Source organism: Symsagittifera roscoffensis, chromosome 1, assembly GCF_963678635.1.
Source record: "Symsagittifera roscoffensis chromosome 1, txSymRosc1.1, whole genome shotgun sequence".
NCBI lineage: Eukaryota > Metazoa > Xenacoelomorpha > Acoela > Convolutidae > Symsagittifera > Symsagittifera roscoffensis.
Window position 1 is genome coordinate 71350664 of NC_087062.1, and position 13367 is coordinate 71364030.

At 38.8% G+C, this 13367-nt stretch overlaps 2 protein-coding genes across 3 annotated transcripts in view; one reads left to right on the forward strand and one right to left on the reverse strand.

Annotated features, from left to right (window-relative positions):
* LOC134848436 (E3 ubiquitin-protein ligase MIB2-like) overlaps positions 1-13367 on the reverse strand; it is a 445218-nt gene that overhangs the window by 26091 nt on the left and 405760 nt on the right. The gene's annotated exons all lie outside the window — the stretch shown is intronic.
* The window catches only part of LOC134848369 (ras-like protein family member 10B), a 98595-nt gene continuing 96168 nt past the window's right edge, over positions 10941-13367 (forward strand). For both annotated transcript variants that reach the window (XM_063865791.1, XM_063865783.1), the window contains exon 1: positions 10941-11169. Coding sequence is in view for 1 of the 2 variants with exons in the window: in XM_063865783.1 (XP_063721853.1) it covers positions 11137-11169 (33 nt within the window). In the remaining variant the exon portion in view is untranslated. The remainder of the gene's footprint in view (positions 11170-13367) is intronic.

The following is a 13367-nucleotide window of genomic DNA, read 5'->3' on the forward strand; positions in this document are numbered from 1 at the left end:
ACTAGTGGCGGTGCAACCCTGTCGGTCCCAGGTAGCTTCGTGCTGGTCGAGATCCGGGCCTTGACTCTCTGTCTAGACGTCTTTTCCTTATCTATTTCAGGATCCGCTAACGCGTTGCCTAGCCCTCTGGTTCTACTCTCTTCAGTTTGTGGCTCTGAACTTGTCATAATTGCGAAGTCTTTTGACTGGCCCGGTGTGTTTGCCTCCTTGCTTATCGTTGTCACTACACCAAATTTGTCCATGGTTCCAGTCTCTCTTCCGACATATGCCTCAATCTCCTGGATCTAACTATTGAGGCTGACTTGAGATCCAAAGTCCCCTTGCTCCTCTTCATCCTCTTCCTCCTGGGATTCACCTTCGTTTCCTGCACCTCCTCCCATGGTGAATGGAAAGATGTTTCCGAAGGTGTTCTTCATTCTTTCTGAGAACGATGATGACGTTGTTTGTTTCCCAGTTCCGCCTGCCATCATAGTGTTGTCTGTCGGAGATCTTCTCGTTGCCGCTATTTCAGTTGAGATTCCGGACAGTTCCGACATCTCTTCTCGATCTAGTGTCCCGGTGGAAGTGGCAAAATCATGGCCTTGTTCTACCGGAGTAGATTCACTTGCCAGCCTTCTGCCTCTCCCTTCCAGTCCATGTACTTCCTGGTTGTCGTTCATGGCATGGTCTGTGTTGACCTCCACTTCTAACAGTTCTTTACGCTCTTCTGAGGTCTTCTGACTTCTCGTTTCAACCATTCTGCCTGAAACTGTCTCCCCTTTGTCGGTCCGGGCCTGTTTGATCCAATCCACTAAAGGATCGGTCATCTTTTTTCTTTGCTCCTCAGGTATGAATTTCCTAGAGCTATTACCTATTTTTGGTATCCTTGACTTGTCTAGACTCATTCTCTATTTGTCACTTCTCAATGCCTATACACTTAACTCGATTGCTAGTGACCTTATAGTTTTATTAACAATAATAATGACACAACAAAATAAATTTCACAAGATTCTATTAAATAGTGACCACGAATCCCTGTACGTTATCAGAGTACAGTTTGTATAAAATTTATTCACACTAACCGATTATCGGTCGTAAGATTCGAAAACTAGCACAATATGATGTTATCAGTCAATTTAAAAGATAGTGTACTCAATACCCAATCAAGCACAGTTTACGTTGATTTAAAATCAAAAACAAAAAAAATATATAATGACAGAATATTAATGCCTCTATGAAAACGACGTATGTGTAATGTACATTTAGTCGGTCGCAGTACAATAGTCGAACTTGTCTTTTAAAGAAAAAGCTTTCACCGCTCGGTGCTGCACCAAACAGACAAAACTTTGAAGGCAGTAATTTTCTCAAGTGGGCGTCTATTGCACCCACCGAGTACTGTGCTACCTATCTGCCTTCGGACTGCCCGATCTAGACCTACTAAAATCCTCAGGGCAGTCACTTTTCACAAAAACGTATTATGTTACAATCCACACCAATGAATCACGCTCTTTTTAATATAGACTTAGTGTCGCGAATATCCGAGTTCGGACCTGTTTTGTTTTGGTCTGGTTCTTATTGAAAGGCAAGTTACCAGTGCAGTCACTGATACCTAGCCTGTGTGCTTATAACCTAATACCTCTCACTTTAGTCTTTCTTCCGTCTACCTAAGTCCTCTAATAAAATAATACCCCTCCGGATTGGCACAATCCCTTTGTTGACCCTTCCGGACTAACAAGATCTAGACCCCTCCGGATTGGGACCCCTCTGAGTTATTCAATACTAGACCCCTCCGGATCTGGACCCCTCCGAATTGAGCAACTATAAGACCCCTCCGGATTCGGACCCCTCCTAACTTGAAAAATCTTTGACCCCTCCGGATTGGGAGCCCTCCGGTTTTGTAAACATAGCTTTTCGGAGATTTCCTTCTTTCAACCTATACCCCTCCGGATACGTTCTCTGATGCAATTTTGCTTTTTCAATTAACTAGGAAGGGTATGTACTAATTTCCTAGACCCCTCCGGATTGAAGTTAAGCCTCTTATTCGACAATTCACACTAACGGTGAAGGGTCTTATTGCTCGCCTAACTTCGGCTCGATTAAGGTTTTACTGTGCCTTTAGCCTTCCCTTTTGGTCTAGGACAGCCTAAAGTTACTTTATTCAACCACTATTACCTTTTGGTAGGGGTATAAAGGCTTTTCTAAAAGAGATTTATAAAACGTGAAGGGTCTACCCTCCCAAATTGGTGACTTTGCTAAAAACAATCTCACAAAAATTTCACGCTTACTTTTCCGAAACATTTTTGTTCCTTTCAGCAAGCTCAGCTAATTTCTGATCTATTGGTATCAAGATCAACTCGATATGCCCAGTAGTTCCAAAGTTAGTAACCAAAACGTCTTTTTTTCTAAAGTCAAGAATCTTCTCTCTTATAGGTTCCGCCTAAATTTTTCCGCAAATCTGGTCCTTTCGACCTAAAAATTATTAATCCGAGCTCAGAAGGCCTATACTCTTCTAGTTCAATGCGAAAGACCCGATCTAAAACGCTTTAGTTGAAAAAATTTGCAAAAAAAACTATGCTACCTGTACCCCTCCGGATTGATGAATCCACCAAATCAAACACGTTAAGTTCGATTTCTCTGCAACCCGGAAGGCTTTCGGGTAGTGGGTTTCAAAACTTGTAGATTCACTAGTGGACGTTGTCCGAACAACTATTTTTACTGTTGTAACTCAAAAATTTCAAAAAAATTTCTGAATTTTTAATGTTTCGGTTTCTCAAAAATCACGAAAATTCGGTTTTTGGTTCCAAAATAGTTCCAACCACTTCCGAACTAAACTTAACTGGTTCTATCTATTATGGTAGTGCAATTACGATGTAACGCACTACTTTAGCGCTTTTTACCGTTTCAAAAATTATCGATATCTCAAAAATCGCGACTTGTGGGGGGATCAAAATATCGCTATTTTGACCCTAAAAACCGGTCTGTTTTCGTTGTTTTTTACTGAAAAACGATATAAGACTATTAATATAGGCTATATAAGTAATAATATTAGTAATACTATACCCCTCCGGGTTTGTTTAGTATCCGCTTTAAGGTGCTTAACTCGGATATTCGCAGTTCGGTGAAGGGTCACTACAGTGCAGCACTGTCGAGCCCCCCACAGATTACTATCTTAATTTTTGAACCAAAAGGGATACAAAACTTTTTAACGATACCCAACAGTCGATTGTTGTTGTCGTTGAGCCTCTTCTTGTTGCTCCTTGTACTGCTTGCCGGATCAGTCTTCTCCCAGGACCCCTCCGAATTGAGCGCAAATCAGCTGACCCTTCCGGATTGAGCGCAATTTATCATTAACGTGCTTAAATGCTCAAATAATCCTACAGTACAAGCCTCACAAACGGGCTACAAAAATGATCGTAACGATCCTGACTGATATAAATGCCTGTAACAACAATATATCTATCAACAACAAACGGGGGGTCGGATCACATCTTGTCTGGGGGGATGATTTCTACTGATTTTTTTACTTTTTTTTTTTTACTATTTTTGGTTTTTCGGTTATTTTTTTGTTTTTTGTTTTTCTTGGGTACTATACTACTTTTTGTTTGGTTTTATATATATCTTTAAGTGTTTTTGGTCACAAACCTCTCAGAGAACGAGGGAATGGCCGATCCCCCACCCTTCCTGGTTCGTGAATTTTCGGTCTTAACTAAGTTAAAAAGCTATTCACGGTAATCCGGAAGGCTTCCGCGTTGCGAACTACCCTTCCGCCCCGGCGGTTTAGGCCTATTAAGGGCGTTAATGTGAGCATCCGCTCGGCGCGGAGTGCTCGTTAACGGTTCTGCCGGTCATGATGTTAAAAAAGAATAACACCCAGGAGCGCCATAAAAACATCTATGTAACATTAGCCCGGAAGATACATATCGACGGAAAATAAAACTAAGTCCTAAGACGACTGGCTAAGGTCTAAACAGAGCTTTATATGCTTTTCATCGTCTCTACCAAGCCAGTACTTTCGGTGGTCTTTTCTAACATCGGGTCGACAAAAAAACGTTACTGCTTTCGGCTTCGGTCAAAACACTCAAATTAACTCAATTACATGCAGAAATAGTGAGCTCATGGCTGGGTCTCAGTATCCCCAGACCACGAGGTCACTCCTAAAAACAGGGCTACTACTATTTATTATATTACTATTGTTTTTGTTCAGTAGATAAAAATCATCATCTCCATCGAAGATGGATCAACCCTTTCCCCCAACTCCTAGCTTCTCATCCTTATCAAAATGAATCCAGTTGTTAATTAAATTCAAATCAGGACATGACAAGAAGCTAAAAATTTTTTTTATAAAAGGCTAAAAGTCTCAGTTCCGAAACCCTTCTGGATTCTTGAATCCACTGAATCAAGCTCGTTAATCTTGATTTCTTCTTAATCCGGAAGGCTGTCCTCCACCCTTCACCGTTGTCTGCAACGGCCTTGCAACTATTGTAGCGACACAATAGTTGCAACTCGGAACCTTCTCTGCTATTCCTGCAATCTGCTGTTGTTTTTTGATCACGACTCTCGTAGTTATCGTCCGCGCAACTAATGTTGTTGTGTTTTTCTTCGACCTTTTTGCCAAAATGGCCGTTTCTGACGTTTCTCAGAAATGTTACGTAATCACTTCGAAAATTTAAAAATTAGCAATTTCCGAATCCTTCAACCTTCACGTTTTGTCCCATCGTTCAAATAACGTTCTTAATCCTCAACAATCACTAATCCGGAAGGCTCGCTGCTAAAAATTCGAATTCTGCAGAGATTGCATTTTTCACATTCTGGTCGAATGTCACACGGTTTATCTAAAAAAACCGCTTAAAACCCGCGCAAGATTTAATACTGAAAAGTCGACCACAGAGGGATTCGAACCCCCAATTATCTGATTTGAAATCAGACGCCTTATCCGTTAGCCCATGCGGCCCTGAAAATAGTACTGTGCATCGTATCCGTCTATATAATCTTGGTCGCACCGTCTCCGCTTCGGTCTGCAAAGACGCGCCGTCTCCACCTCGGTCGCGAAAATCTTGAAAGTGCACATTTTGGTCGCGCTGGCCAAACGGTCGCGCCGTTGTCTTTGGAGTCGCGCCGTTTCCGCCTAGGACGCGAAAGTCGCGCCTTAGTTTTTCGGTCGCGAAATTATGGACATGAGTCTGGGACCTCGACCCGGGAAGACCGCTCAAAAACCGCTCAAATCTTGCTTGACAAACCATTCAAAAATCACCGCACGAAATGAGCGGTTTTCGAGCGGTTTTTTAAGCAAGATTTGAGCGGTTTGATCGGTTTTTCCAATAAAACCGCCCAAACCGCTCAAACCGCTCAAACCGCTCAAATCATGCTGGAAAACCGCTCAAACCGCTCAAATCTTGAGCGGTTTTTGAGCGGGATCTCGACCCGGGTAGGCCAGTCACCAGTCCGCAATGAGCTCATAGACAAGCTCGGTAAGCTCAAAACCCTGATTAGTCGTACCTACAAACTTTCCGCACAAACAGCTTTTTTCCGCATCAAGAATTGTTTTCTTTTTGTCCCCAAGCTTATGTACGTTCTCCGATCCAGCCCCACGTTCAACCACAGTGATATGCTTTGCGAAATTGTGCGCTCATCTGTGGAGAAACTGTTCAACTGCATTATATCCGACCAAACGTTCTCGCAAATAACACTATTCACAAGTTTCAGCGAACTTGGTCTCCTCGGTGTTAATGGTCTGAGCTCGTCGTCACTCATATCCTCAGTCCTTCGCACCGCTACCCTAAGGAATTCTATCTTACCAGGCAACATTTCCCTTGACACGTCATTTTTGACGCTACACGACTCTGGAATATGTTGATCCAAAAAGAGCTCTCCAACAAGGACGTTAGCAACAGTCAGAGATACTGGTTGAAACCTATTTTTGAGCGCCAGTTCAATAGACTTGTTGACACGGCCAACAACCACACTGATATTGCCAGATTCTTTGGTTGTCGAGCACAAGGATCCGGTGAGTGGCTTGATGTCATACCATTGCGAAATCTTGGTTTCACAATTTCTGACGACGAGTTTCGAGTTGCCATGGATTATGCATTGGAGCCCCGGTCTCTGCACGTGCAAATGTGGCTTCGGTTGATCCACTGACGGAAAACATGCACAAGTAAGACCAAATATCAAACACCGTTTCACCAGACATACTAATTGCAACGTTGTTATTCAGGAAGCACTTAAAATGGCAGGTTACCCATCCTATCTCGAACGGGAGGGTTATTACATAAAGACGGTCCATGGCCTGATGGGCTTACTCTGACGCCTCGGTCTAGAAGACGTGTTCTAGCGTGGGTTTCCGATGCATTAGCAGACTGGCTTACTCGTATTTGCATCTAGGGATCATTCCTGGCTCAAGCGCTGCTTCTGCAGCCAAAGCGCGAAAAAGGAATCGTTACTCGGATCTCCCTTCAACTGTAACTTTTCAACCCATAGCCATAGAAACGTTAGGCGGGATTGGGAGAACATCAATTGAGTTCATCAAAGACTTAGCAGGTAAGATCAAGGGTACGACAGGTGAGAAACTCGACAGGTGAGAAACATTTTGAAAAAAGAATGGATCTTGCAGTTCAGCGGGGAAATGCTGGCTGTATTTTGGAGGCTCTCTTTCTGTGATTCACTTTTGTAAATTGCATATTTCTATACTTTTACTTTGTTCCTTTTAACCAATAGAGAATTAGTTATTATGATTCTCTCACACTGCTGGCAATAGATCAAAAACAAAACAAGAATATCCGGTTGCAGTCTAAATAGCACAGAACGGTCCGACCACAATCATCAGAAACAACAGAACAAAAAAATACAGAGAAAAAATTGTTTGTTTTTTTTTCAAGTTTAGTGTCGTTTTTTTGCGTGACTTGTTTGAGAGATCTATACAAACGCGTACAAAATAGGTGAATCTGTAAACTCGACAAGTTTTCTTATAAAAAAAAGAATGACAAACAAACACTTTGAAAAAATAGGGTCTGAAATTTTCAGCATATTGTGCTATTCCCCTGGATGGCACAACGGAACCTTCTGTCGCACGAGAAATACGAAATAAGAAGCCTTGTTGATGAACTCATTACGAAAAGGAAACCGCTGGCTTAAGACATGAGGCTACAAAATCGTGTTACCGCTTAAGGGCCACTACCAAAACACCAAAACACCCCTCCCCCACTATTGAATTAAGAACGCCCCCATGCCTAGGTTTCTAATTACCCAAAACGCGCGAAAACCATTAAAAACAGGGTTGGAAATTCACGTATACCTTTAGTTTTTATAGGACAGTGGACCTTTGATTTATTTCAGATGGATCAACCTAAAACTCGCCTTAATAAAACATCACTCTGTGAAAGTACGCTCAAAAAAATAGTTAAGTACTCATATCTAGAATTAAGTAAAAATGTAAAAATGTAAGTAAAGTAATTCTAGAAGTTTTAAAGAATAACTTGTTTTAACTCAAGAAGTTTTTTTTATCTGGCTTGTTGGGCAGCTTCACTCGTCGACCTGCACAATCGAGGTTCCCTCTTGCCCAACGAAAGATTTTGCGATGTTCTTTGTCAGGAACAAGACATCTCAACTCGAATTGATTATTTCCCAAAATTGCGAACACCTATTTGACTCTAGCACAGTTTTTGGTCAACTTTTCCGCAAATAGGTCTTGAACTTTCTGATTTTTTTGACTTTCATTTTCAGTTGCCTCGACAAACTTGAGCATGACTTGAAGCATTCGAAAACTTGAGCATTCAAAAATTACTGTTTCCCCCAAAATCAAGGTCAAACTTCAGAGTTTGACCGACTGGCACATGGCACATACTCCCCAGACTCAACACCGATATCCTCATCGCGCGTCGTCGTCATATCGGTGAGCTCTCAGAATGTTGAGTGTGTCTCAAGATACAATGCCAGTGGTCATTTACAGAAATTTGCAGCAGACTCTATCATATCTACGTCCCTAAAAATTCACGGCTATGTAAAATTGTCATTCTATAGCTACACAGCAATCAAAATCTTCATCCAACTGCACCTTGGATTCCAGTTGTATCAGCCATTTTTTTTCTTAAGTCAGAAAACTGTAATGCAAAATTTTCACATCTTAAAATTTATAGTGTAGTAGATGACAAAAGTATATATAAAAAATTTCTTTTTTGTTCCCTAAGTTTTAATCTGAAATCGCGCTCAAGCCCCAATTCCTTACCCTGCTCAATACCGAGGAATCCGCCCAGAGCAGCCGACCTAGTTCATCCCCCTTGCTTTGAAGTGTTGGGTCCAGATGCGCTCGACACCGTGATCTGCCTTGTTAATTCTTCTTCTTCATCGAAACTGATCACAATTCCTTCCCTTGCCTTCAGTTGCTCATAGGCCCGCATCCCTTCTTTCTGCTTTTGTTCTCTTCTGAGATGGTTTGGCAGCTTCTTCAACTTGGGCTCGCCATTCAAGCAAAAGGATTGGTGTAAACTCAAGCTACATTTTCAGCTAAATCTTCCCCCAGTATCGACTCCCTCGCCTTTGTGTTATCTCTAGATACCTTACTAACCCGCTTTCAGCCCATCCCGTGGTTGTTTCATTACAATGGCATGGAACTGAAAATACTCCTTTAGCTGTTTCTTCATGTGTTTCTGCGTCAGCCAAGACGTCAACGTCGCCCTGAATCATAGGAAAAACCGTATACGGCTTCAGATGTGCTTCACTTCCATCGGTATAACGAATACCTTGCAGACAGTCTCAAACAACTCGAGTCTCCTGCTCTAGTCAATAGCATGTATCTCCTCCACGGTTGCTGTTTTTGACTCTCGGTATTTCATCACGTTTTCCTCAATCCATCGCAGCGCTAGCATCGAACTCACCACGAAGACGGTTACCTTTTGTTGAGATGATCAGGTAATCCTATTGCCCGAATTTCCTCAACGTCCCATATCAAGCAGAGTTTGGACATCTCTGGATACCGCACAGTCTGTGTCTATATATGTTTATATAGTAAATTATATATAGTAAATTTAGTAAATTTTTTTATTTTTCTATCTCAAGCTCTCATTGCCCGTGGGTCAAGGTAGACTGGAGTATGAGTTTTATAGTGGCTAAAATCCAGGTTTACACATTCAACTTTTTTTTTTGCTTTTGATAACTATTTGAGTTTGGTTTTGTAGTTATACTATTTTGACCCTTAGTCTTTTTAGATTGTTTTCAATGTTTATATATCATAAGTGCAATGAAATTTACACATCAAATTACTGGCTATTTTATCTAACACCAGTTTACGGTTAAGCTTTTGAGTGAACCATTTAAAATTGAACTAATCAAAATCTGGCAGAGTATCAATGGTGATTCAAAGTTTGTACGCTCAGAGCACAATGTCACAGTGCTCATTCAATGATCTTAAAATGAATGGCCCACGATAGAGTTGACTACACGCTTTTTTCAGAAAAAAAAGTTAGTTATATGACTTTTTGTTTTGACCTCCTTAGAGCGTTTTTAAAAAATCTCCATCAAAATCTTGCCCCTAAAACAAAAAGACCTCAAACAAAAAAGTTTTGGAATACATCTGGATACTTACTAGACCAACCATCTCAAATAAATTGTAATGAAATAGAAGGAAAAAATAAAAGTTGTCTAATTTCCTATGCAAATTGTTAGAACTCAAAAAATACATTCATTTTCCTTATTAAAAACCACTCAGATTTTTCATCGTGGGCTGCCTTGAGCATCAGAGCTGCCTTGAGTATCAAATAGAAAAATTTTTTATCTTCAGTTTTGGACATTTTTGTTTTGCTTTTAAACTAAAAATTTTACCCTCAGTTTTATGCGTCAAGTTTGGATATTGAGAAGATTTTTAACACAAATCAGCGTTGATGTAAATATTTAAAAAGAAAAAGTCTTTAAAAACTTAGGTGTTATGATGGGCTATAATGTATGGAAAACTGCAAAATTTAAAACTTTTTTCTCTACTCTTTGACTTTAACGCAATTTTCAAGCATTTTTAGCCTTCTCGACAATGGCTTAGTATCTGAAAATTTTTCAAATTTGATTAAGTACATTAATGTTTGAAAAAAGATTGCGAAAATCTCAAACTTTTTAAATTATAGTTATAAATGCATTCTAATCGATAATCCCAGTTTTAAATCAATTTGTTGTGGCTTATAACATGAAAAAAAATTCAAAGTTTTTAACTTTAACTTATATACTTATAATTGCATTTTAATCAGTTTTTTCAATATTTAAAACAAATTTATGTAGATTATAACACATAAAAAATCAAAATTTTCAACATTCTTCTTTCATAGTTTTAATCGTATTTTAAATTCGATCTTATTAATTTTGAATGTTTGTGGGTTTAACTTAGTTTTTTTTGGCATAGTTTGAATTTTTAATCAAAAATTTGTCGGATGTTTAAGTAACATCTGAGAGATAATGATGGCGTAAATAATTTTTAGCGGTGATCAATTTTCCAACTGGGTATATTTCAATTTGCATCATTTGTTTCCGATTAGGGGTTGAGGATATCAGCAGAAAAAAAACCCTTGAGATAAGTAGTTGTCAATCGGAACTATCAGGGCTTTGCCGTTAAGGACATGCGACAATCTTTTTTAAGAAAGGAAATTGCGTAACTTTTCGACCGATAGTGTCATTTGAACATTCTAAATCCGCACTTTTTTTTATCTTGGCCTCTGGTATAATAAGGATGGAATTTGATGGGAATTCAGGCGGTGCTTGGTGTTAACTCAATCAACCAGTAGTGATTAGTATGCGCTCTACATCCGTCAACTTACCGACTCTCTACTCTGCCCTTAATTTGGTCTCAATGGTACCTTTGGGAGTTTTCACAAGACACAACCTGTAATCCGATGTGAAAGGCAAGTGTGAATAATTACTTCACATATTGTTCCGATTTCCTAAAAACTTCATTGATATTCTGGTTGCAAAGTCATTCACGCCGAACTTCAGATTTTTCAATTTTTTTTAGGGAAATAAATCAAAAACTATCTATTTAGTTCGTTCTTTGCTAGCCACATTTATCCGCCTTGGATTTATCTTAAGTCTGCCTAAAAATGCGGTCAATTCAAATCAAATCCAAAAAACGTTTTCAAATCACGATTTGATTTTACCAAAGATTGAAGAACTCGAGATTCCAAAGGGATGTCGTCATTACCCACGAAAAATGCTTTGAAGGTTAGTCAAAAGCAAACCAGGGACAAACAATTGTCCCAAAAGCATTTGAGTTTGCCTGAAAAAATTTTGGCATGGAAAAATGATTTAATTTAAGAAAAGGAAGTTTTTTTTCATGTTTTTAAAGATCCCTTGCTTATAACGTCAAGTACGCAATGATTAGCTTTGATTTAAGGGTTTCAACATCTTCTAGATGATATAAAAATTCTACCAAACAAATAGTTGAACAGAATTGTCAGCAGGAAAACACAACAAGCACAAATAATTGGTCATTTTGTTCGAAAACCGGAATATTAATATTTCATGCTTGGTATGATTTTTCTCCAGACAACTTTCAATTTTTATTGGGTTTTCAAGTTGCAACTGGTCTGGTCGTTAATTAACATCCAATTGTTTTTTGTTCGGAAAATTTTGATAAACTTTCTAATTTGGAACGTCAATATGAATTTTTAAGTGTTACATTTGAGCCGTAGAAAGAACAAAACTGTTCGTTTATCGGGGCAAAGCCCTGAATGTTCCGACTGTCCCTTAATTCAAATCGAATAGTTTTTGGGAAAAGAAAATGTTCAGATATTGTAAGCTCTGGACAAAATCAAAGTGTAAAATTTCGAGTCGTACGAAATTAAGACGACAAATTAGCTAGCTTCAATTCACTTCGGAACGATTTTGTTGTGCGGGATAATTTGCCACGCATAAATAATTCGCTTTACGTTCCCAGCAATATGAATAAATTCTTCAAAGCGCGCATAGTTTAGTGCAGAACCTGGTCAATTTGGCAATTTTCAAACCCCCAGAACTTTACAAAAAAAATCGGAGGTAAAATACCTGTTTTTAAGTTTGAAGTCAGGAAGTCGATATCTCAATGGGGTATAAAAATTTTTTGTCGAAAAGTTTTATTTTATCGGCAAAAATTGACTGAATAAAAACAACCACACCGATCATAAATATTCCATTTTCTTCGAAAGTCGGAACAAAAATACTTGACAAGTGCATTCAAATCAATAATAAAATAGCGTCAACCGGTATGTGTGTTAAGCACAATTAACATTCAGAGTGATAATTCAGCAGTTGAGTTTAACTAATCAATGTTGATAATCAACTTGGCACTTACTAACAAGGTTAAGTTCAGGGCACTAGTTTACTTGTTTGGTCCCACAAAAATGCTGTGGTCCTTAATAAAAGCCGAAGTACAATATGTGGCTAATTCCAACAGTGAGCATGTCTGAATCCGGTTACCAACCCCAAGGCGCAGGCTCGAATCCCGTGCTGACTCTTCTTTTTAACAAATAGGCGGGACCAATCATCTAAACTAGTTTTGTCTCGTGCCAAACAAGTAAGCTAGTACCAAGATCAGATATTTCTCAAGTTTATCTTGAACATTTCTAAAGTCAATTGACCGAGACGAAAAAAAAATTTCAATCCCCCATCAAAAAATCAGACAAAAATTGCACAAAACACCAGTTTGCACATAACGATTGAGAATCGCACATAACAGCAGACAAAATCGCATAAGTTGTCAGTCTTAAAATACTTTTTTTTGTTCGGTAAATTATGTACTTCTCAAACTTATCACCAGCGGCGTGTTTCTCGGGCTGCCTTCTATCAGAAAAGTGTTTCTCACAATATTAACCGTACCCAGATGATTTTTTGTGCAAGATCTGAATTTCTTGATTCTCAGATCTGAATTTTTTTTCCGATCTTGATGAAAATTTGAAAGTTTCAGATCTGAAATTTGGATATAAGATAGAAAATTTTAGGACTAAAGTGACCATGAGAAACAAAATTTCAGATCTGAAATTAGAGCTGAGAAACCCTTTGTGAAATCATAACTTTTGCATTACCAGCAAACAATTGATTTTTTGTTTATGATGATGATGCAATTTATAATTTCACAACCTTTTTTTTCGAACTGAATATTTTGTTCGACTGTGTTAAGAAACTTTTCAAAAACTGTTAAAAGACCTATCAAATTTTTGATTTTCATGCGGCACTTAAGCGTTTACAAGGTTTATCTCATGCGTGGGGAAACATTATTTGACAATATCCCTTTTGAGATTTTGTTGAACACCTACTAGTAGCTAGCAGGAATTAACAAATGCAAAAGTATCAAAAATTACAAAATTAGTGTCAGAATCATTGATTTTTCAGATGTGAAATAACCAAGAAACACTAATTTTCAGATCTGAAATTGGTTCATAATT